Genomic DNA, 26,473 nt, shown 5'->3' with positions numbered 1-26,473 from the left:
GTACACAGACGGTGATCATGGTTGGGGAGGAGGCTGACTGAGGAGGAAGAGTGGGAGACCAACGTATTTCCTACTTCAATCTGCGGTAACTTATACTGCGCGTCAGTAGGGTGTTACGTGGGTCATATTTAGGAAGAAATGTCAACTCCCGAGGCATCAACAGATATTATATTTCCGAAAACTTCGTCTGAGCATACTGATTACAGGTTGATTATATGACGTAAACAGAGTAATTGGTCACCGTGGACTTCTCATCTTACAGTTATAACTCGTACTGGTTGTATGTAAATGTGTGCCTCGACCTATTCTGTACTTAGGCCCATGATTAGTCTATCAAGCTTGCACGTTCTGTTTCGTTCACAAGCTGAGAAAGTCAATCTTATATATTCAGAGATCATTTCTGAAATAAATAAGCTTTATTTTTCGCTCAACTATGACGATTTCAACCCGTTTCGATTCTGCATTTTATTATGGATAATACCAACCACTGATTAACATGTCTAATTATTTGGTGTTTTAACAATTTTCAGTGAATACTATTGTGGTTGTCTGGTCTACTCGAGTCACAGAGGGACTGTGCAGAGTTTTAAAATGGCGATAGATTCACAACTTAGCTTTCGCCCAAGATTTAAACTTGTTACACCACTACCTGCAGCTAATTTTGACTACTAACAGATAAAGTCATGTTTTTTTTATGAACAATTGACGAATTTTTAGTGAATATATTTGATGAAAAATTGGTGAAAAGAAAATGCCCCATTTGCAGCTGATATAGTGCTGGTTTCATTTTTGTGGTTTACAAATCTTATTTTCTGGATATCAATGCCACAATGCAACACAGATAAACTTTCATGTAAGTTATTATTTTGACATAGTTCACTGTACAATTATATATCAATCTCTCCATCATACACACACACTGACAAACACTTTACACTCATACATACATACATACATACATACATACACACATCCAGCCAGCTAGCTAGTCCGTCCGTCTATCTGTCCTATACCTACCCACCCACCCACCCACCATACCTCCCTACCAGCATGTAGCTACCTATGCACACGCACACACACACACACACACACTCACACACACACACACACATATATACAAGTACGTACCCCCCCCCCCCCCCTCTCCATCCATTCATTCATTAAATTACATGCATAAAATGTCAACTTTGAAATATTTTATTGAATAAGGCTGGTTAAAAAGGGAAAAATGTACACAAAGGGTAAAGATAGACAGAAACAAATAATGACATATCTTGTTGTACAGGTTCATAATAATTTGTTGTACATTTCATATAAAAGTGTTGACAAACACATTAACCTGTCAACACATACTCTGGAGTCAATATTAAACATTCATATAACAGTCTCTGCTCTTTTAAATCGTCTATTTGTTTCTTTAAAAACAAAACAAAGTCACAACAACAAATTACATGTTTAAAAAAAAGTGGAACTGATGCATATGCATAATCACCACGAGTAAATTTCTAGACAATGTGTAGACCATATTAAAAGGGATATACGCCACTTTGTATTGTGTTTATATCCTATCTGACTTGTAGCTTACGGATTATAGGCTCTGAAGTGAAATGAACACAAGGTAAGGTTCATATGACAGTAATCACAGTATTTTGAAATATACACATCATTATACAAGGAGTTCTAATCACAGTGTGTGTGTGTGTGTGTGTGTGTGTGTGTGTGTGTGTGAGATACAAAATGAGACATAGTCACACACTGGGTAGACTGTAAGATACATCATGTTGTTCAACCCTATCAGGCTTCTAAACCATGACTGTACTACACTGCCCAATATCCTGCACAGTGCAACCAGATTTGGTTGCAGCCAATCAAATATCATTATGCTGTAAAAGGTGTCAAACTGCAGGACCTAGACGTCAGCCTTTCAATGCTGATTTATGACACCAGCCACCTAATGTTACATCAATAGTAAACATAAGTTTCTGGCCAAAGTTTGGTATTTTCTCAAGTATAAACAATTGACTAGTATCACCATAACAACAATTGTTCTTATCACCAGAAGTATAGACCATTCTGCCTGTTCGGTATTAATCTACATAATGACCTCTTTGTGAATTTGTCGCAAGCTCAAGGTGAGGCCTACATCTTTTGATCTCGCAGGCACAGACCCATTGGTGCGGACTTCAGACATGTGTGATAGCTGATAGCATGGCATGAATGTCATATCTTACAGACTAGTAGTACAGATGTGAGTGATAGCTGATAGTGTGGCATGAATGTCGTATCTTACAGACCAGGCTAAGGGTTATCATCACAGTGTATCTAGCATCTTGAAGTTGAACATAACTATAGTTACATGACCAGTAGTAATATACGGCAAAAAGTTTGTCAAAAGTTCAATAGTTCTATATATATTGAAACTGTAAAACATCCAGCCCTTGAAAAAAAAAAGTTAAAAATTCTCTCACATGTGTTATAAACATTATAACGCTGGTATTTATTATATTCTGGGGCGTATTTACAAGGACAATTAGAGATCTTTTCCAGGACAAAAAAACAACTAGTAACCAAGCTACTTGGAAATGAAACGAAAACTTACAACACATGCAGGAAAAAAATTACAAAGTTACAAACAAAACAGAAATGTACTGAGGTATGCAAAAATTAATTACCTCAACTGTGTTTTTAAAGACATGAACATTAAATATATTTGGCGATATTGACCATTTACTAACAGCCCTGGTGGCCGTATTGGAAAGTATTTTATACGCAGACAAACAAAACTGCAGAGACATCTGTTTCTGTTTTGTAAACAGGTTAAAAGGTTTATATGATATAATAATCTATCGGTGATAAAAATATTGCAACATGATCACGATTCAAGTTATCTCGTGGATTTGAAATAGCGCAATATGTCCTACAAGTTACAACTGGTGTGGTTTTAAATATTTTTTTTGTTAGATTTTTTGCTTGTTTAAAATTAAATCAATATCTCTATCAAACTATCTTCTCACTTTCTTTGACTCAAAAATCTATGGACACAGACAGACAGGCTACTGTAAAACAATAAGTTCCGTCATAAACTAAGTTCAAATGTTACAATTTTTTATAACTGTTGATGCGAAACTTCCCTCTTTGTGTCACACTCAGTCTAGCCACAAGAGGGCGCTGGACTACCAGTAGGAAACCAGATTTGACTTCCATATTAAAATACTTAATTAACGGCAATACGCTTCACACAACATTATACATTTTCTACATGATTAATCTACAATTCTTTTAAAAAATATGGCACCAATTTGAAAAAGTGGCGAGTGAAAGTGCTGATTTCTCTATATCCAGCCAATAGTGGATGCATGTGAAATCAGTGAAAAACTTATACCGGGAACACCTGACTTAGAATAATATAGTTATGTACATAGGTTACATGTTAAGTTGAATATGCAAAACTCTCTACAAAAAACAAAACATGCTGTCCACGGTGCTGCCGTATAGCAAATGAAATCACCCAAATGACCTAATATTACTACACAGTGTCACTATCTGTATGAAATCTCTATCTTTTGATGTTTTTACAACTTCAGACATCAGACCGTAGACGAACAGAACCTGTGACAAAACAGTGAAAGTCAATAAATGAATTAGGATAATAACACTTGGCACAGCATTTCAGAACATCAGAGACTTGTATTACACAGCATGGTTAGATAAGAACAGTTTTATGGCCTCTTTGAAATGACAAGGGAACTGGAAATTTATGTAAAGTGGCCATGAAACTGTTATCAAATGATGGAATATAATACAAGTTTCTGCTGTTCTAACATACTGTGCCAAGTGTTATTAATCCAATTCAGTTGTTTACATTCCCGGTTTGTCACAGGTTCCGTTCATACAGTTTGATGTTTGAAGTTGTAAATTACGTTAATTTGTCTTTGGCTATGTTCTGCACATTTTTTACTATACATGAATTGTACAAAATAAAATCAGTACATATATATATCACTATACCTGGCTGGAATTACTATCATCCTGTTAATATATTTTTTTAAAACTTCATTTTTTAAATACATATTTTATAATATTATGCATTCGTCACAATATACTATATAGTCATATATATTTTATTAGTGCCTTACTAATTGCAAGGTGATATATTTGTTATTGTCTTCAAAAGTACAATTATTTGATTTTACAAGGTTTGTATTTAGGGGTTAAAAATACTTCAGTGATTTGTCCCTGCATTTTTCTTTTGTATTCTTCAGGTAGAGTATATAGACAGAAAATAGGGAGCTGACAGAGTTTGTTACCAAAGATTGAAAGATGAACTATCCATGAAACAAAGATAGACAATTTGTATAGACAATTATTGGTTCTTTATTGTGACCTCATGTTACTATGGTAATTACCAGCCTTGTTGTCAATGATTATAAAATATAATTTGATATCGTGTCCATACACTTGGATAGTTCAAAGTTCAATTCATTGATACAAATTATATGATACCCCCTCCCCCTCACCCTCCCAGAATTCATGATTACCTACATGAAATCATAAAGCTATATATGTACTAGCTAGAATATTCTGTATCCAAACATTTGGTTTCCAAGAATCTCTCAACCCACCCTCTTTTTAATCTTAAATTTGGCATAACCTCTTATATACTCTCAAGTGGTTGAAGCTAACTAGAAAGAATACAGTTAGAGGTAAGGGTTAGCCTGAAGTCCTACAAAATACGGATACCAATGGTTTATCTGCTTGACTAGTTCTTGTTAATACTTAAAACGTTAGTCTCAGTCACTACGCTGTACAAATTGCAGCAGGCGTTACAATTTCACTTTAACACACATGATTAGAAAACAGTACAATTGAAAGTTATTTTAAACAGTTGCCATGGCAGTGCTGCTTTTTCACTATATTATGAATGTATTTATATTAAACATTTCCTTGTCGTATTATTCCTCACATCAATCATCCGTCGCTAATCGGGCATCTGCTGTCTCCGGATGAACCCTGGCAGAAATGGTCCCACCATCTCTTGCCGATTATGTTGTTTGAACTCCTGCGAGCTGTTCACATTATAGCCATTCCAATCTCCCTGTACATGCGCACCTGACACGAGAAGAAAACAGGATGCCTTGTAGATGATCTCGAATGGAAAACACAATTTCCACTGTACGTGTTTTGTAGGTCGCTGTAAGAAAGAAATCTTGCATCGTTTCATTTGTCAGGTATATTGTGTTTTCCCTCGCTCGACGTCTCAGATAACATCCTACTGGCATCGTCACATCACATTGTGTTGTAACTAGTCTCATCGTCATTCTGGCAGACTCTTTACATGTGTGACTTCTGTGGTCCACTCTTGTAGATAATTTCCCACACAAAGTCTTCTATCCATTCTAGCTGATGTGATATATACATCGTACAGGTTTTTTTTTTACGATGACACGTATACAGTAACACTTGCTACGACATTCTTGCCAGGAGACACAGCGAAATACTTGCCACGACATCCTTGCTGGTACACACAGCGAAATACTTGCAGCATCCGTAATTTTTCTGTAGACAACTGATTCCTCCAATTTCCAAGCAAGCTTTTTTTTAGAGGCAACATTTATGATTTGTAGAATTTCCTTGGTTTGACTACCCACTGTCATAACATGTTATAATTGTTATTTGGGTACACATGGCAGCTTCTCCACAACTCCTCCTTCCTCGGTGTTCCTGGTACGAAGCGCGTATTACAAGTATTTACAAAGACACCAACAGGACATAGTGACTTCTCACCAAGACATCCTTAGTAAAAATTCCAACAACACAGTTTCTTAAAATCTACCATTTCTCTCACTCACAATGGTCTTTTTCTCACAGCTACCAGTAAGTTTGGAAAGTTTACATAAATTATGATTCAAGTCTGTAATTTACGTCATTGGAATAAATAGAAGCTCCTTGTACTCGGTCAATGACTCACTTTGGAGTTTCGTTTTCTGCTGAGCAAAGCGAAAGATCTCTTTTAAAAGTGAAAACGTAATCCAAATATGTGCCATTAGTGTTGGAACAGTCCTCATGTACTGTAGTCTGTAATAAAACATATATATCATAAATTACCTGCAAGTATTTAGCTGAAAGACCCAAATCCTGATATTACACACATTATAACATTATAGAGATTGGCCCTACACTACTGGTATGAGGTAACTTCGGTGTCTCGCAAGTGACGAGCATGGTTCTCGTGAATGGTGAGCATGTAACAAGCAATACGTATCTACTGCGAGTATATCACGACAATCATGATGATGAACTTTGCCACTCGCGAGTGTACGGATCATCTCATGATTTCACTCCCAAGGGAGGAAGTTGCTCACGAGAAGTACACTCGTCACTCACATGTACAAGGAAAATGAATTCATGCCTTTAGTGTATTTGGAAGCGAAAGTGTGAGGACCAAAACTGACTAAACATTGTAAGTAACATTCTCAGCAAAAAGAATGATAATCTGGTTGTAAAGATTGTTGGCGTTCATTCATTTTTAGACAAAGAGAAAGACAAACAGGCTGAAAATTGAAAACAACACTAAAAGAAGGAAATACATGTAAACACAGAAATTGTTTGGTATTCACAACATCAGATTTTAATCAGATTGCTTTATCCCCCATCCATCCATTCTCACCTACCAACCCACCCATCCATCCAGCTAGCCAGCCAGCCAAGCAAGCAAGCAACTCATCTACCCACCCACCCATCCAACCAACCAGCCAACCAACCAACCAACCAACCAACCAACCAACCCAACCAACCACCCACCCACCCACCCACCCACACTACATAAAGGGAACTTCTTAGTAAATACTTACATCTGAAGCATAGGTGATTCTAAACTTGTAGGTACTTTCAAAATATAATCCTATTGGTAGATCCCAGAGATGTGTAGAAAGCTAAAGACAAAACAGAAATAACTATGATTTCAATACCTGCATAGTAGTGTGAAATAAAAACAAGGCTATAACACTCATAATGAAGAATAAAAAATATTCAGTTAGCCTCATATATCATTCAATGGTTTAGTTATCAGAAAAACAAAAGAATAAGTATTTCGGACACTAGGGCTGCTGTTCCGAAGCAAGTTTCTTTTGTCTGGGTGTGAGAATCGAGATAATGATCGATGGTAATGAATTACAACCCTTGCACTGGTTTGTCTAGAAATGCTGTTGATCAGAACATTGTTTTATCAGTAACAGGCAATTAAAACTGTCTTTGAGGGTGCTGGAAAATCGTCTCCTTATCACAATTATAAGCAGACATTGATACAAAACTCGCATTGGGTGTCTCTGATTAAGTTCACACCACGGTCTTATCAGTTTGTTTATGTCTGTGAAAGTTTAGTCACACTGCCATATACAATATGTCTAACTTTTAACAGACATAAACAAACTGATAAAAGCATCACATGCATCTACATTTGAGGTACCCACTATTATTTTTGTATCAATATATATCAATTTGATAGTGTGATAAGGAGAAGACTTTCCGGCACTTTCAAAGACAGTTCTAATTGTCTACTACCACTGATGAAAAACAACATTCTGATCAGCAGTATTTCTAGACAACTGATACAAAGGTAGTAATAGTGTAATGGATTGCAGTAGATGTTACAAAATGTACTTACTACTCCACTATACCCTTCTTTCATTGTTTTATCTGACTCTTGCGGTAAGTAGTCCAGGCACTGGGTTATCATTGTATGCTTACACAGCCATAGATTACTGGCTACACTTGTACTGAGAAAATAATAACATCAAATAGAATGAGAGTTACGGCTACATGAAAGTCTTGGTCTTGGTCACAACCAGTTATCGATCAATATAACAAAGGTTCAACCATGCAGATATACTTATAGGTATTCTACTAAAGCACTCCTACCTCCTACATCTTGTAGATGGCACAGTTTTGTGTTTACACATGAAAAATACTCTGGAGCCACACATACTTGAATATAAAGAACACGTTCAGAATGACCTCAGGAAGGTTTTAAGACTCTGACTTTTATCAAATGTGTTGTTGACTAGTCTCAGTTACCCAGACTCTCACTGCTGGGAGGCTCTTTTCCACACACATACATACATACATACGTACGTACATACATACATACATACATAAATACATACATACTACATACACACACATACATACATACACACATACATACATACATATGTACGTACATACATACATACATACATACATACATACATACATACATAAATACATACATACTACATACACACACATACATACATACATACATACATACATACATACATACATACATACATACATACATACACACATGCATACATACACACACATACATACATACATACATACATACCCAGACGTACATACGTACATACATACACATACATACATACATACATACATACATACACACACATACATACATACATACATACACACACACATACATACATACATACACACACACACATACATACATACATACACATGCATACATACATACATACATACACACAGACATACATACACGGACGTACATACATACATACATACACACACACACACACACACACACACACACACACACACACACACACACACATACATACATACATACATACATACATACATACATACATACATACATACATACATACAAATAGTATAAGTTGCTTACTTGATCTCAAGATTGGTCCAAATTAATGGAAAATATACAGGCACAGACACTGTGTATGAGAAGGTACCATTTCTGAAATAAAAGTCAGAATCATTGCTTTACAATCTGTCCTAGTCCAAACAGGTTACAGTCGGTGACATAACATTTCAATATCAAAATAAGTACATGCCACGTTAAGTAGACTCAAAATAAAGTGTGGGTTTTTTGCTTATTAATATATATTCTAAGATTGCCCATCATCTGTCTTAACATTAGCAAGTATGAACTCCAATAATTCATGTTATAAGAGTAAAATAAACGATCTCTATGAAAGTTTGGCAGTCCGACTTGAAGTGCAATTTTAACTTGAAGGGCTAAGTTAAAATTAAAATAAATATTGATTAATTTTTTTTTTTAAAAAGTAAAAAAAAAAAGTACATGCCACGCTACTTTTACTCTTTTCCATCCTATCCAAAATTCATAGAAATCATACGTTCTGAAGACAGGGATACAATTCAAAAACTTTTTCTTTACCATGCACTATCTTTGAGATAACACATCGACAATTACTATAGTGTCTATACGTGTGTATTGTACAGGTTTCACAGTCAAGAAAATGTATTATACATTGCACATTACTGAAGAGCAAACCCTTACAGCACAAGATGTCCTTGCAACTTACCCGCACTCCTCCAAATCACAATTTTCTTGTGTAATGGTTTTATTACCATAAGGTATACGCATGCTGGTTACTTCCAGGTCAGTGTCTGAAAGGATAAAAACATCACAGAATGAAAATGATTGGGGTCTTGAGGTGACTGCGCCCTCTAGTGGCCAGGTAGAACAATGGTGTAAGACTTATGAGATATATATATTTCAATATAGTGAGATTAAGCAGAGCTCATGAGAAAGAGATGATGCTTCCCATCAGGGTCTTGTTCTCGTTATGGCAAAAGTGATTGAGCAACACTTCCGAAACACACAACTTTGAGAACTAGAAGTTACACATGGGCAGACAGATGCCCGTTATTTCTTAAATTTCCCACTCAGGAGCTACAAAAAAGTCAATGAATGTAAAACTTGATGTCACTATGCAGCCTTTATTGTAGTTTAGCTGCTAGATCGCAGGCTTTCTTCTGAATTAAGGGCGAATGCTCCTGTGATGTAACTGTGCATCTGTGCAATGCCCGGTACTGGGGAGGAGTCTGGTAGACTGTCTATACAGGTGGTGTGCCCAACCCTGATGGCAGTATACAGCAGTATTTATGACAACCCTCACCGATACATGGTGTTGTTGATGGCTGTACTGCACGCTGTAGTCAGCTGTTGCACTGGATCGTCTTCAGAGTGCAAAGAATAGCCCGAGGGGTCTAGCAGCATGACTACCTGCCTCTATTGTATAGTGACAACATATCATCCCTTTCGGTCACCTTGCCATCCTTACTCACCTGGTTTTGGCGTGCTCTCTGCTCGTTTCCTTCTACGGCTGGGACTGCCTGGTTCATAAATGACCCTTTCTTTCTGATTGTTAACATTATAGTCTTGTTCTGTGTTTGTTACTGTCACTTCTTCATCTTGGCTGATCTGCTCCTGGATACTTTCATTTTCTTGTGCTCCATCTGTTAAAAAGAGCAAGCAGTACAGATAACTAGGGGTTCATGAACTACATCATAGCACATCACTGCGAGTACTTTGTAGAGTTGATGACTATTGTAGCCCCCCCCCGTGAAAGTACTTGTCGTGTGAAATTAGATTACTGTATCCTAGTGTTTTTGTGTGTAATGTCAACAATAGTAGCATCCCATCGTTCTGCTTGTTTATGTGTGTGTGTGTGTGTGTGTGTGTGTGTGTGTGTGTCCGTCTGTCTGTGTGTATCTGTGTGTGTCCGAGTGTGTGTATCAGAACACAATGATGGAAGGTACAGTTGTATGTCACCATACATGTATTAGAGAAATGCATACCTGATGGTGTAATAGGTTGATCCAAAGCGAGTGCTTCTGTGGTGTGCCTGTGCATCTGTGCAATACCCGGTACTGGGGAGGAGTCTGGTTGACTGTCTATAGGTGGTGTGCCGAATCCCGTTGGCAGTATACAACAGTATTTACGACAACCCTCACCGATACATGGTGTTGTTGATGGCTGGACTGCAGGTTTTGTAGTCAGCTGGTGCCCTGAATCTGTTATTGTTCATTCAAAGTAATAGAGATATTTGAATCTAAACTGAGTACACATACACACAGATGAATAAGATCGCCAGATCATTTATACCTTCAGTAATGCTTTTACCGAACCTCATGACAAGAAAGATTCAAAACCGAGCCTTTGCTCAACATTTCAGCTTGTCACTACACCATCTAATATGGATAATATTAACCACTAATTAACAGATACAATGTCTTTTTTTATAAGAAACTGACTAATTTTAATGAACATATCTGTGGTTACTAGCTGAAAAAAAAAATTCAGTTGCAGCTAGTGTAGCTTTAATTAAACACCGGATGACACAAACTTCATCACAAAAAATATAAATCTAGATGTATCCCATTCAGCAATACAAATTGAGACAAGATTTATGTCTGATAATACTTTGTCGTAAAAAAATGTTCAAGTCTGACCTACCTCCTGGATTGATAGGTACTGTACTCCTTATAGTACTAATCACACCTGATGTTACATTAAAAGGCGTCTGTGTTGGCTGAAGTCTAAGGGAAATATAAAAGAATGGAGGAGACTAAGTAATCAAGCAAGTATCAAAAATAATAGAGTTTGACCTGAAGTAGTGGCCATTTTGTATTTCCCATAATCCTTTCAAAGGTCACAGTGGCCATATTGGATTACCCACAATCCTTTAAAAGGTCGCAATGGCCATTTTGAATTATCCATGATCCTTTACAAGGTCATAGCCATTTTGAAATACCCATAATCCTTTTGGAAGGACACAGTGACCTTTTTGAACTACAATGTCCCCATTATCTATCGAAAGGTCAACTTGTCATTTTGAATAATGTATGATCCTTATGATGTCAAACTGACATACTGTTATCCCAACTGTGACCTATCAACTTGGGGATATAGTCCAATTTCAATTCTACATGTTGACACTGATATAAGGACAAGCAAATAGTGTAGCACAAAGCAGAGAAACAGATCTGGAATATAGATTAGGCTACAATATTGCTATCCGTGAAAATCATAATTATGACAGAATGGACAATGATATACTTACGGCTCAGCAACCATGGTATTGTCATCTGAACTACGATTATTTTCAAGTTCAAGTGCATAAAGGGTTGCCATGGCAGCCAGACTGAAAATACAAACAGTTTTAGGCCATGAGCACATTATATCATTTTAGAAAGTCATGTTGTCATAGTAACCCCCAAACTCAATACGGCTAGAACTGATGTCAAGCTGTCTGTCTGTCTGTCTGTCTGTCTGTCTGTCTGTCTGTCTGTCTGTCTGTCTCTCTCTCTCTGTCTCTCTGTCTCTCTCTCTCTCTCTCTCTCTCTCTCTCTCTCTCTCTCTCTCTCTCTCTCTCTCTCTCTCTCTCTCTCTCTCTCTCTCTCGTTAATTGTTAGCACAATGATTCATTGATTTACATACTACTCTGGTAATCAAGGTCTTGGTTTCCTGAGATAGACACAAACTAAAAATACTGTTGTTTGATGTGTTGTGTGAATCTAATCACCCTAGCTTGCATAAACATAATGTCATATATAGAACTTCCCTAAAATGTACTTGGCAAGATCATGGAAGTAATCAGAATTGTCACAATGAGGGTGAGTACAAATGTATAATGAAACCAATGTCCATTCAGTAGCTAATATCAACATGTCACAACTATAGATTTAGTTTGTGTGTATCTTAGTAAACCGAGACCAAAATTGCCACAGTAGTAGATATTTAAGTAAACCGAGACCTAAATTGCCATAGTAGTATATATTTAAGTAATCCGAGACCTGAATTGCCATAGTAGTATATATCTAAGTAATCCGAGACCTAAATTGCCACAGTAGTATATATCTAAGTAATCCGAGACCTAAATTGCCACAGTAGTATATATTTAAGTAAACCGAGACCTGAATTGCCAGAGTAGTATACATTTAAGTAATCCGAGATCTGAATTGCCATAGTAGTATATATTTAAGTAAAACAAGACCTGAATTGCCAGAGTAGTATATATTTAAGTAAACCGAGACATAAATTGCCATAGTAGTATATATTTAAGTAAACCGAGACCTGACTTGCCAGAGTAGTATACATTTAAGTAAACCAAGACCTGAATTGCCAGAGTAGTATATATTTAAGTAAACCGAGACCTGAATTGCCAGAGTAGTATATATTTAAGTAAACCGAGACCTGAATTGCCAGAGTAGTATATATTTAAGTAAACCGAGACCTGAATTGCCAGAGTAGTATATATTTAAGTAAACCGAGACATAAATTGCCATAGTAGTATATATTTAAGTAAACCGAGACCTGACTTGCCAGAGTAGTATACATTTAAGTAAACCAAGACCTGAATTGCCAGAGTAGTATATATTTAAGTAAACCGAGACCTGAATTGCCAGAGTAGTATATATTTAAGTAAACCGAGACCTGAATTGCCAGAGTAGTATATATTTAAGTAAACCGAGACCTGAATTGCCAGAGTAGTATATATTTAAGTAAACCGAGACCTGAATTGCCAGAGTAGTATATATTTAAGTAAACCAAGACCTGACTTGCCAGAGTAGTATATATTTAAGTAAACCGAGACATAAATTGCCATAGTAGTATATATTTAAGTAAACCGAGACCTGACTTGCCAGAGTAGTATACATTTAAGTAAACCAAGACCTGAATTGCCAGAGTAGTATATATTTAAGTAAACCGAGACCTGAATTGCCAGAGTAGTATATATTTAAGTAAACCGAGACCTGAATTGCCAGAGTAGTATATATTTAAGTAAACCGAGACCTGAATTGCCAGAGTAGTATATATTTAAGTAAACCGAGACCTGAATTGCCAGAGTAGTATATATTTAAGTAAACCAAGACCTGACTTGCCAGAGTAGTATATATTTGCCACTTAAAAATATCGTAGTGTAATTATCAAACTTACCAAAATAACATAATAAGTATGAGGGCTATAATTACACCTTGCATAAATTTCTGAGACAAGCAGCCACTGTCTTCTGTTTGGTGGTGTCTCTGATGATGGCGTCGGCATGACGATGACCTTTGATCTCTCCGCCTAATACTTGAAGGATTGCTTCCCCCACGACTGAAGTAGAAAACGTAAAACAACACAGAGAAAATACAATGAAATTTTATGGGGTATAACAAGATAGACAGCAAATAATTTAGTTATACAGTCATCATAAACAATGTAGGATATTTTGATACAATTTAACATGTCATACAATAGTACAAGTGAGCTTATCACATTCCTACAAGAATACTGATATGGAGGTCAAAGTTCATGACCCCCTCAGTGACAGTTGTATCATAGGTCACTCATCGACCCTGATATGTCCTTGAAATCTCTCTATGGCAACAAACAAATATTTTGTCATGAAACAGAAATGCTAGTGAATTTGCCTAGTAGTTTGTAAATGGCAACAACTTTCCTTCTCTCAAGAGTTTTTGCAATGAATTGAACACTGATGTATTAAAGATGAAAGTTAAATGAAACTTGATGTATTAAGGCATGAAGTGACAATTATTTGGTGGCATCCAGACTCCATTGTAAATCAATCACTTCTAAACATTATACAATGAGTCACACTGAAAAGTAAAGCACTTTCTCAATGTGCTACACTCATTTATAGTGAAAGTATACTGCTTCAATTGGTTTATTTACAAGCCTAGCATGTGTCCTTTCTAATGTGGTCAATTAGCAAATGAAATGGTATACTTTTACACTTGATATGGATGCTATAAACGATTGTGGTACATACAGAAAATGCTTTACTTTGGTTGTTATGGGTTGTACTTGATATGGATGCTATAAATGATTGTGGTACATACAGAAAATGCTTTACTTTGGTTGTTATGGATTGTACTTGATATGGATGCGATAAACGATTGTGGTACATACAGAAAATGCTTTACTTTGGTTGTTATGGGTTGTACTTGATATGGATGCTATAAATGATTGTGGTACATACACAAAATGCTTCACTTTAAATTGGTGTTATGGGTTGTACTTGATATGGATGCTATAAACGATTGTGGTACATACAGAAAACGCTTCACTTTGGTTGTTATGGGTTGTACTTGATATGGATGCTATAAATGATTGTGGTACATACACAAAATGCTTCACTTTGGTGTTATGGGTTGTACTTGGCATGGATGCTATAAACGATTGTGGTACATACAGAAAATGCTTTACTTTGGTTGTTATGGGTTGTACTTGATATGGATGCTATAAACAATTGTGGTACATACAGAAAACGCTTCACTTTGGTGTTATGGGTTGTACATGTACATATACATACCTGTTAATTGTTCCACCACTAGATGTGGATTTGATACTATCCAGTCTTTTCAACTTGCTTAGTTTGGAGTTCATCTTCTCCAATTCGTCTATTCTGTTTTCAAGGTTGTCTGTTAACTTACAAAGTTCTTTGACGGCACCAATATTTTCCATATAAATACGATCCTGGGCACCAAAATAGAAAGGCAACATTGAATCGTTTAAACACAGTACACTGGTCACTCTGTGTATGTGATTTTAAAAGCATCACCTCTTTCTCTGTTCGTATGATAACGATTTTTTTATTTTATTTTATAACAAACATGTTATTGGAGACTAACCTTCAGTTCTGTAGACTCAACAAAATCTGTGGATTGCTAGCTGTTTGAACAAATTTGTGCTGAGCCACCTGCAGGTCATTTGAAGTTTGTATACAGTAAATATGATTGTGTAGAGCTATCGGATTTTATCATGCAGCTAATTGAAGTGCAGTTACTTCAAACAGATTTTGAATATTTTCCAAAACTACATTGTATGCTCTAGTTTTTTATCTCATAGTCTAGAGTTTTAAACTGGTACAGTATTACATTTTAAAAACTTCATTACTAATACCAGTCTAGTCAAGACGGTTGTTCAAACACAGAAATCTGTGCTCCCCCCCCCCCCCCCCCCGCCAACCGTGTTCATATAAACAGGTTGTCACGTCCCCATGTGATTTTAGTTTAAACAGACTGGAGGGGGAGTCCTGGTTGGACATTTGCATATCAGTACAGTCTGAGAAACGTTGGAAAGGTCAAAAACCTGTCAGTTTGTGATGGATTACTACTGACATGTGCCCTTTGCGCTCCGGTCACCACAGGGGAGAGCACCACAATTTAACACCTTTTGTAACTGTCATGACTAGACTGGTATTAGTAATGAAGTTTTTAAAATGTAATACTGTACCAGTATAGAATTCTAGACTATTTATCTCGCTCGCTCATAAACAGAATATGGTGCGTTTGAATGTATCTAATATCTACATAAGAACATACAATGTACATAGTCTAGAATATCTACAGTTGTTTATGTTATCACTTCCTGTTGTTGAAATGTACACGTCCATACAATATCTAAATTCTGTTTATGTCCTTTAAACACAGAGACTGGATCCTCCTGACACCAATCTAAACAACATTTTCCATTTCCAAAGCATCATAGTTTTATCATTCTCACTTAAGTGGTCTCTTCAGTAGCAACCTTAACTAAGTAATATTTACCTAACTTTTTGTATATTGTACTTTCTAAAGTAGAGTAGCAAATAGCTTACCCCAATTTTGAAGTGTTTGAAAATATATTTCTCTATCATGAGAGAGAGAGAGAGAGAGAGAGAGAGAGAGAGAGAGAGAGAGAGAGAGAGAGAGAGAGAGAGAGAGAGAGAAAGAGAGAGAGAGAGGGGGGGGAGAGAGAGAGAGAGAGAGAGAGAGAGAGAGAGAGAGAGAGAGAGAGAGAGAGAGAGAGAGAGAGAGAGAGAGAGAGAGAGAGAGAGAGAGAGAGAGAGAGAGAGAAAATTGACACTGAAAATTTCATCTCATCTTTAAATAAACCAATGCAATAACAATCTACAATATGCATACCTTATTAACTATAAGGAAATTATCAATACGACCATTCGGTAGGATTAGATCGCCTGTTTCTTTGACTGCCTCTGGCATGATATCTTTGACGTCTTGAGCCAAGACACCCGTTGTTTTACGGTCAGCTTCCGATAAACCAACATGGTCTGCATATTCTGGTTTGTAGTTATACTGTACAAGCCTCAGCTTGGCTACATGTCTGAGCTGCTCCTTTGAGTCAGCCTGAAGTAAATGAATAAACATTATTGTTATAACTCACCGAGTATTCACATCTTTACATCTATGGTGATGAATACTCATTTGACATTACATAAATTTACTAAATCCTACCTCTGACGATTTCTCGTATGTGTCATGACTCCTTTCTGAAATTGTCTCGACTGATAACACCTACATGAGAACTCTCCTAATGTCACTTTTCCATTCATGTTTGCAGTGTTTTCTGCTGCACTTTCCCTCGATACACCCATGAAAATACAGCTGTAAAGAACGCTGTACGCAGACATACAAATAACCAGTGTACATTACACTCGCACTCATGCGTCACAAGGTTTTGTTACATCATCAAATTTCTTATGATCTCACCTCTACAATATTTTCTTTGACTCGTAGATCTGATGGATGTAGTATGTTACCAGTAACTCGGACATCACCATGTACTGCAAGAGCTTCTTCAGGTCTGTCTGTATTGATTCCAACACGACCCTGTCAACACAAAAAAAACAACGTTTTCACTCTACAACATATTTATGGTATGGTTTTGACTTTCAACTATTCAATACAGTTCTGAAATCGATATTACAAGGATACTATTTGACCTTCCATATTTCAACATCAAAGCCACAGTTACCATTTTCAATTCCATAGTTGGATATTACAACTGCAGTTCAGACTTCCATATTTGGAATTCACAACCAATGTTTGACTTCCATATTTGGAGTTCACAACCGAAGTTTTGACTTCCATATTTGGATATCACACTCAAAATTTAGACTTCCATTATTGGGTATTACAACCAAAGTTTTGGCTACCATATTTGGCTATCACAACAACAGCTTAGACTTCCATATTTGAATATCACAACCCCAGTTTTGACTTCCATATTTGGATATCACAACCCCAGTTAGGCTTCCATATTTGGATATCACAACCAAAGTTTAGACTTCCATATTTGGATATCACAACCAAAGTTTAGACTTCCATATTTGGATATCACAACCACAGATTTGACTTCCATATTTGGATATTACAACCACAGATTTGACTTCCATATTTGGATATCACAAACACAGCTTAGTTTTCCATTGGCTATCACAACCTATTTCCAGCCATGTTGAAGCAGGATACCACAATTAGAGGCATCTCACTGAACAGAGCTCCACTTACCAAATGAAACACAGTATTATCTGAGTTGTGTCCTTTTTGCCAGTGAGACACATCAACATCATTCTCAAACTGACCTGGATTTGATGCCTGTAAATAGTGGAAATAAAATAATCAGATTTAGGAAAATCCATAGATAGTTTCTAACATGTTTGTTGCTAGACTTTTTCACAGCCTCACAACTTTCACTAAATTGTCTTAATATATCAGTCTGAGCATAGATGTAAAGATGTCAGTAATACATCCATGGTTTCACCATTTGCTATAAATTGCAAGTCCAATAAAACTATCAACGGTTACTTAGACTATCCACAAACGGTGAAATCCTACTCACTGTGCACGAGTAGCGCTATATATTTAGTGAGATCTGTACATCTATGATCAAAATTATGACAATTTTGTAGCGAAGCTGAGAGCTCGGGCGAGTCTAGTTTGCAGCTTGTATGTGTTAAGCTTGCTGATAATCCAGCTACCATTATGAAAATAAATAAACAAATATATAAACAAACAAACAAACGCATAAAAAAATACGCAGTGAAAACATAAATCAATTCCGTCAAATAGTGAACTTACCCTGACAATAATTCGTTCTGAGGCACTAGCAGCAATAGAAGAGGAGTTGTCACCATAGTGAGCATGAAGTGCGACAGTTAACATAAAGTACCTCTGATCGGGATTTGGTTTACCTTTCTTTCTCATATTATTAGATGTTGTCTCACTAAAATGTAACCTCCCTACTGTTACCTTGGTAACTTGGTCCAATGGGAGATCAACGCTGCAAGAGATAAATGAAAAGTTTGAGAATATGACAAATTTCAAAAATATAATAAAAATCTGATGATTTATTATACATATGTAAAAATGTGAAGGAAATCCCTGATTGCATATAATCAACAGTTCTAAGAATGTCAGAAGACAATTGTAATGTTATACAATCATGCATTGATATTCATATTATAATCGTTTAATTACAACACTATCCCACGAGTGTACATGTACAGTCCTGACAGTGAGGGCGCTATCACCACAAATCACTTTCCACTATCTCAGGAGTGTACATGTACAGTCCTAACAGTGAGGGCGCTGTCACCACAAATGACCACTATCACATTTCTCATATTTTATCATGAAATGGCTGTTAAATAGTTTGTGACATACATGCATTGGCTGAAACATCATATAGATTTTTTTAAAACAATATTTCAAAATAATAAGAAAACTTACTGGACTGGATAAAAAGGTTTTTTGCTCCTGTCTGACTGTGACTGTTCTATTTTGATTTCTGAATTTACTGACTCGACCTGATAAAATAAAATAAAATGAAACAAGACATGAAACAATATTTTGAATTTACACACTCCATCTGGTAAAATAAAGATAACACAAATAAGTCAGATTTCAGCTTACTACTAGTAAAAATAACGTGAACAAAAGTGAAAATCAATTTCAAATGAAAACAATGTATTTCAAATTATATCAGCAACAACAATATCAAAGACAAATCAGGAAAAGTATTGTCAATTTTGACTTTTGACTTATATTTTGAACACAGTAACGTAGCCACATGTTGTCTTGACATAGACACGTGTTGTCATGACGTAGAACGACCAGCGTATATATTCCATATTTTTTTGTTCAACTTGGCTCGTGCATGGTATAAAGTGACTTCCAATTATACCAGCGCCAGTAATATAAAAGAAAAAGAAAGTACTAGCAATTTTGAACGTTTTGACTCATATTTCGAACACAGCAGAACCAGTAACGTAGACACATGTGTTGTCGTGACACAGACGCGAGTTGTCAGGACGTAAAAGACCAGGGTATATATTCCATATTTTTTGTTCAACTTGGCTCTTTAAGTGACTTACCTTAACACCATACAGATGTAAGAAATATCTCTCTATAAGTTTCAAACTCTGGTCTACTTTCACATATTTGGGATGGCCAGCCAACCCTATGTGAACTGTCACTTGAAAATGATTTTTCTTCTGACACACAAAAGCGTCGTCTGAAATAGAATAATTAAAGCCTTTGTCTGCTTCCACTCTGTATGAAACGCTTGGCCTGCAAAATTAAAGAGATAGTTATCATCAGTATACACTGGTAAGATGCCATAGACTTTTCATGCAAAAGACTCCCTAGGCCATAGACTTTTCATGCAAAAGACTCCCTAGGCCATAGACTTTTCATGCAAAAGACTCTCTAGGTCAAGGACTTTTTTCCACTACACAGTAGGATCTTCCCTACTCTATAATTATCAACTTTAACTTGAAAGGAATAAATAAAACATTCAATAATCCTATTTTTTCCTTATCCACTCATTACATATATATTGTCAAATGAATATTAATTTACCCAGACATGGGGTAAAAAGGTGAAAATTTAGCTCATGTAAATGAGTAAACTTGTCTGCATATATATGTATATGCAGACTTGATCTGGGAACCTGGCAGGGACTGAGTGCAAATATGTAGACATGACGTTGTAAGGGTTAATATGCACTGGTTGTTCAACTATCACCTCCATGCATTGGGCCTCACGCTATACCTATCCAGTAGCTATACATATGTATGTAACAAGCAAAAGTTTGAGGCTCAGCAGAAACTCATTTTCAATAGCATAGAAAAAGTAGTGATTTTAGTGAAAAAAAGAAAAACAATTTTGTGTACAGTACCCCTCCACTGAAAAATAATACCAATATTTTCTAATACTGCACTTCAATTTCAAAAGAATACACCTTTTGTGATTCAGACTATGTATGTATGGCACCCATGGACATGAATAAGTTTACCAAGTAATGTGGTAAAGTGCGCCCTCACACTTCCAGTTCACATTATACATGCCTCATGTAAATACAACCAGAATCACAACAGGTGTAATTATGTCCGATCTAGGGAGCCAAGGCCCCTTATGTCACTACTAATTTCCTCATAATAATAGCAACAATAATAATGTTGGTTTTTATATAGTGCTTCCCCACTCTGCTCAAAGCGCTTCAAAAGTATTAATCCTGGCACAGATCTATAGTGGCACAACGGCCCTTTATACTTCCTCAACTCCCTGGGGAGTATACAATCCATTGCAGCCTTTATAAGGGCATAGGATTAAAGCATTCACATCGCTACCTCTATCCTACTCATCTCATAGGAAAATCTATCACTTTCATTTTGTGAACAATATCTGAAGCAAAATAAGCAAAATAAGGTATTTGTGAAACTTACAGTTCTTTTCCCTGGGCATCAACTAGAGTGCACCATTTGTTGGTCTGGAAAGGTTGCCATTTTATACACTGGTAACTGTTTTCAACATACGACCTCGGATCGTTGAAGTCAAAATCTACACTGCAGTCATTAAAAACACCTAGAAATAAAGAAATATGAATAACAAATAAATTATCGCTTAGATTTCTGATTTAGCAGTCACACGCTTAATAAGAGATTTTGCATCTCATTGCAGATCTAGCGAGTTATGCAAATATGCCTAGCAACAATGGTTGTCAAACATGTGATTGTGGTCAAGCTTTCACTGTAGCCATGTGCAATGATGTTGAGAACAATAGTGTTGCTAAGTATTTGACACTTTCAGCTTGACCACCCTCATGTGGTTGCTATGGATACAATGGCTCATGCGGGATCTCGTGACATCTGCCACCAGATGAAAAACGACTTATTGTGATCTCTCATTGTGACTGGAAAAGAGGTAAGATATTGGCTGACAAATTTACGATAACATGCACTTTGAAAATGTTATCTATATGGAACTAAATGAACCATCACTCATTGCTTTGTTTGTTTGTTTGTTTGATTGGTTAGTACATGAGTGAGTAGGTGAGTGTGTGTGTGTGTGTGTGTGTGTGTATGTATGTGTGTGTGTGTGTTTGTGTGTGTGTGTGTGTGTGTGTGTGTGAGCGAGTGAGTAAGTGGTCTACAAAGAGCAAACTTGGAAAATTCCTGAAAAAAAGTAAGCAACTGCCTAAGACTCAGAGGAAACAATGTATACAGAGGCATAGAACACACAAGCCAAGTAGTGTTATTTGAAGATCAGAAGGAAGTATTATTCTGAAAAACCCACAAAGTTCATAAAGGTGACATAAAAGTGACAGATCAGATGTAGACATAATGTAATTTATAATATACCTAGTGAAAATGCTGTGCAATGATTCGCTAGAATCAGTCACATGATAGGAAAATAGAATGACTATTTCCCTAGGGAAATAGTTCCATCAACTATTACATGGTCACGTGACCACCGCGAGTTCACAGCAGGCCAAAATGGCAGCTTCTGGCGATGTCGTCTGCCACCGCGAGTTCACAGCATGAGGTATATTATAAAACACATATTGCCTGGCCTATATTCGGGCTATAGCACCTGTTCATTACCCCCTCGTGACTGTGAGTTACCAGATCACATGCTATGTAACTCACAGTCCCTCGGGTGTAATAAACAGGTACTATATAGCCCTCATGGCCAGGCAATATGTGTTCACTATAGACTAATAACTTAACACATTACTGAAGACATCTCCCAGCATTCATCAAACATTTTTTTTTCTCTCAGTCAAATAATTCCTATTCTTCTATTAAGCAATTTTTTAATTTCTTTAATTTGATAGTTCTGACACAAAATACATGTATATGGAGAATCCTATATTTGGTAAATGTATTGTGAATAATTGAACTAACTGATATTTACATATATAACTGGGTAAACCAAAATTTTAAATTCCCCATACGCATGGATTCCAGGCTATGCATGATGATATTATTAGACTGTAAGATATATTGTGTCATTCTGCCCTCAACAACCTGTTCCTACTGTAAAAGTGATTTGTCGATGCGTGAGGGCACCCTGTCAAGGTGTGCTTTTATAGACTAGGAGACTACATGAATATACACTGGATAGACAGGGGTTTTTTTTTACTCAACTTCATACATTATTAAATGACAATGATAAAGTTGTTGAATGGAAATAACTTTGTACTCTTTGACATCTACAATTTCAAAACATAGTTGACATGATTTTCTGTTCTTGCCAAAATCATGACAAAAATTCTTTTTTTTCCTGTAACTTTCTGGCACATCTCAACTTTACTTTTTACAGAAATCATGTAAAATATACTGTATCTAGGATATGATGTCAAAATTTAGCATAAAAGTGATCAAACACACGAGTCTTTGTTTTCCTGCCAAAATAATAATGACAAGAACTTGTTTGTTTTTCTAAAATTTAGCATACTAATGATCAAATTTGCAAGTTTTTATTTTCCCTCCAAAATGATGACAAAAATTCTAGTGTTTCTGTAACTTTCTGACACATTTCAATTTTATATTTGACTGAAATCACATAAATATTCCACATCTATGACACAATGTCAAAATTTAGCATAATATGATCAAATTCAAAAAGTTTTTATTTTCCCTCCAAAATGGACAACAAAAATTCTTTTGTTGTGAATTTTTGACAAATCTCAACTTTACTTCACATTTTCATCTAACAATCATTTACAGTAAACTTCAATATTTTATCAAATTGTGATCATTCTAATTCTGTTGTTACTATATATATAAGATATTTCTGAAACTAAAAAACTTGTAGATTTTGAAATAATCATTGTAAAATCTCAGTAAAAAGTCTGGGCCTCTGATAATTCCTTTTTGAGTTTTGCTACAAATTCTAAAGCATACATATATTGCCAAAACATAGTCTAAATTCTTTCAGAAACACTCGAATTCTTATCTTTTATTTTTTATCTAACCTTCCCCATCCCATGAGGTCAAGGTCTGTTAGCTGATAAAGTATACATTTATATATTATCAAAGTGCACCATGAAAACACTCAAAACAGACAAATGTTAATGTGTGAGAACGGCTGAGAATTAGTGATAGTGATTGAGATTGAGTGATAAAATGAAATGATATGTACCATCTATTGCCTCTAGGTCTGAGTCATGACTTCCAGTGTCTGTGGGTGAATAGAAAGTGATATCAAACTCCAGTCTAAAACATGCAAATTTAGTGGTAATATGCAAATGATTAGGTAATATGCAAATCTACAGATGTGTTGCAGCATGAAAATAAGTGTCTGATTTTCAGCCAAAAAGAAATGAAGGCTATATAATTGTAGTCTCTTAATTGGCATGTCAGTATAAAAAAGTATCCAGCCAGGTATACCTTTCTGACAGTGTACTGGATAAAATGACTGATCAACAACAACAGCAACTACAGCTGTCCGATTTTTGAAACTGTTTTGTTAAATGTTATGACTGAATCTTAAGTATTGCACACTCTGAACAGTGTCAAATTATTTGTGAGTACAACTATTTGTGTAGCAGTGCATACGTTGTAAAATATGGTAAAAGATATCCAATCAAATTAATTTTAGGTCCGTACCCAAAATTCAGCACCTCCAATGAATCAAGATTTAAACTTATTAACTATACTACTTATAAGTTATAGATAAAATAGTTCTCTAATTGAAATGTACAATGTCTAATTATTGGTATTTTAACAATTTTAAGTTAATATATTATTGGTTGTCTGATCAAAAAGATACTATCTTAATAACAGCTACCGGTAGTGCAGCTGTGAGTTTACATCGTAAGCAATAGGCCATTCCAGACTGCAAATTGAGAATACAGCGCCCTCGCTCAACTTGGGGTATCATCACCTCATAGTACCGTTTCTTAAGATCTTAAAAGCTTTGTCCCTTGGTATTCTGTAGAAGTGTACATCAGGGATGTTTTTTGTATTGTTCAGACATCGAGGAAAGCAGCAGTGCTCTATGATTAACTGAGTAACCTAATACCATGTATACCCCCAAGGTACACACAGACAGGAAGTAGACGGCCACCATGGCAAATTTTGGAAAGGCGTATATTCTAAGATTTGTTAAAGGCAACTACTGACTGTCCAGGTGTGAACACAATGAAACTACTATCGAATTGTACAGCAGGATGACTCATTTATACAACACTTTCGTTACTATCATACCGCCTACCCGAGGGTAGCAGTTAAAAATATGTGTGTGCTGGATGACTGGTGTCTTTAATGATGGACATAGCTTCACAAATGGAATCTGGAGTAATAGATTGATTGTATGCGGATGGTAATTCTATACCGATGATTCTCTGGGTAGAGATGATATACTGATTTCAAGGTACAAAACAACATGAATACACGAATGCAATCATAATAGGTTTGTTGTAGCGTATATTTGGATAGTGTCACAAGTTGGCAGGACTCGAAAGTTAGCAGTACCCCCCCCCCCCCCACCACGGTAGTTAATGTTGCAATGACTGCTTTAAACATTGTACACCTTAGTTCTTTACCTTACCTACTGTATTTGTAAGTTGGCCGTTTGTTAAACTTATGGGAACTAATTATGGCAATTTGTGGTTGAAACATTCAAATGGCTAAATATGAAGACATTTGTATCTCTAGACTAAATCAATCAATCAATCAATCAATCAATCAATCAATCAATCAATCAATCAATCAATCAATCAATCAAATTTCTATAGCGCTGATTTCCAGAGCAATGTTCTGTTCAGTAGCGCTGAATGGCTAAAGCACACAATAGGCTTTGGTGAACAAATAAGTCTTCAGTTTTGTTTTGAAACAATCCAGGCTGGAGGCTTGGTGAATATCAAGTGGCAAATGACAGACATATCACAATATTTTGACATTGCCTGACAAATCTTTACATATGTCTACTTGACAAAGACTAGTAAGAAACACTTCAAAATACAAAATGTATTACATTCACGAGTAGTATTGAGCTTAGCAAAAGAACTGGTCTGAAAAATAACATAATGCTCGTTGAAAGTGAGGCCATCAAGTATATTTGTATGTACAATGTTCTCCCAAGTACATTTTCACTAGAAGATTTCAGAGTGAACAAATCATTTTGTGAACTGGTGGAACTGTGGAACCATAGATAATAATTCTATAGAATACTATTAAAGTTAATAGCTGTACCACCCAAGTTCCCTCCCCCGCATCAAATTTCAAAATGATCCCCTATCTGGCTTACCCCTTTCACTATACTCGACTCCCTAGCACAACTACAATTGTTATGTTGTCTGTCCAACTTATGAACTCCCTTATTGAGTAACTAGTCATCACGTTTAGAATTGCGTAAAGCGTCTTGAAGTATGGTGTACTTCCATTTTGTTTTTCCAAGTTCAAAAGTATGTTTTCAAAAATTTGCATACTCTTGAAGCCGTTTTAAAAGCTGTTCAATAATTCAATGACATTACTTTGAATAACATAAAAATTCAAAATATTATATGTTATTATATATAATATCATAATATATATATAAT

The 26,473-nt window shown here is 36.0% G+C and overlaps 1 protein-coding gene across 2 annotated transcripts in view; it reads right to left on the bottom strand.

The window, feature by feature from the left end:
* Positions 1 to 1,181: 1,181 nt before the first annotated feature.
* Positions 1,182 to 26,473, bottom strand: part of LOC144447920 (myelin regulatory factor-like) — a 53,641-nt gene continuing 28,349 nt past the window's right edge. The window contains exons 6-24 of one of the 2 annotated variants that reach the window (XM_078138018.1): positions 24,073 to 24,111; positions 21,372 to 21,510; positions 20,019 to 20,214; positions 19,375 to 19,451; positions 18,724 to 18,925; positions 18,154 to 18,240; positions 17,353 to 17,472; positions 16,768 to 16,989; positions 15,174 to 15,337; positions 13,793 to 13,954; positions 11,916 to 11,996; positions 11,309 to 11,391; positions 10,651 to 10,866; positions 10,138 to 10,308; positions 9,372 to 9,456; positions 8,711 to 8,782; positions 7,664 to 7,775; positions 6,852 to 6,932; positions 1,182 to 6,075 (exon numbers count right to left, since the gene is read on the bottom strand). In XM_078138018.1, the coding sequence (XP_077994144.1) occupies positions 5,965 to 6,075; positions 6,852 to 6,932; positions 7,664 to 7,775; positions 8,711 to 8,782; positions 9,372 to 9,456; positions 10,138 to 10,308; positions 10,651 to 10,866; positions 11,309 to 11,391; positions 11,916 to 11,996; positions 13,793 to 13,954; positions 15,174 to 15,337; positions 16,768 to 16,989; positions 17,353 to 17,472; positions 18,154 to 18,240; positions 18,724 to 18,925; positions 19,375 to 19,451; positions 20,019 to 20,214; positions 21,372 to 21,510; positions 24,073 to 24,111 (2,420 nt within the window). In that variant the 3' untranslated portion in view covers positions 1,182 to 5,964. The remainder of the gene's footprint in view (positions 6,076 to 6,851; positions 6,933 to 7,663; positions 7,776 to 8,710; positions 8,783 to 9,371; positions 9,457 to 10,137; positions 10,309 to 10,650; positions 10,867 to 11,308; positions 11,392 to 11,915; positions 11,997 to 13,792; positions 13,955 to 15,173; positions 15,338 to 16,767; positions 16,990 to 17,352; positions 17,473 to 18,153; positions 18,241 to 18,723; positions 18,926 to 19,374; positions 19,452 to 20,018; positions 20,215 to 21,371; positions 21,511 to 24,072; positions 24,112 to 26,473) is intronic. The other variant, XM_078138017.1, reaches the window with a different exon arrangement.

The sequence above is a fragment of the Glandiceps talaboti genome, chromosome 17, assembly GCF_964340395.1.
Source record: "Glandiceps talaboti chromosome 17, keGlaTala1.1, whole genome shotgun sequence".
Taxonomy (NCBI): domain Eukaryota; kingdom Metazoa; phylum Hemichordata; class Enteropneusta; family Spengelidae; genus Glandiceps; species Glandiceps talaboti.
Note: the sequence above shows the minus strand (reverse complement) of the source record. Positions and strands in the feature narration are given on the sequence as shown.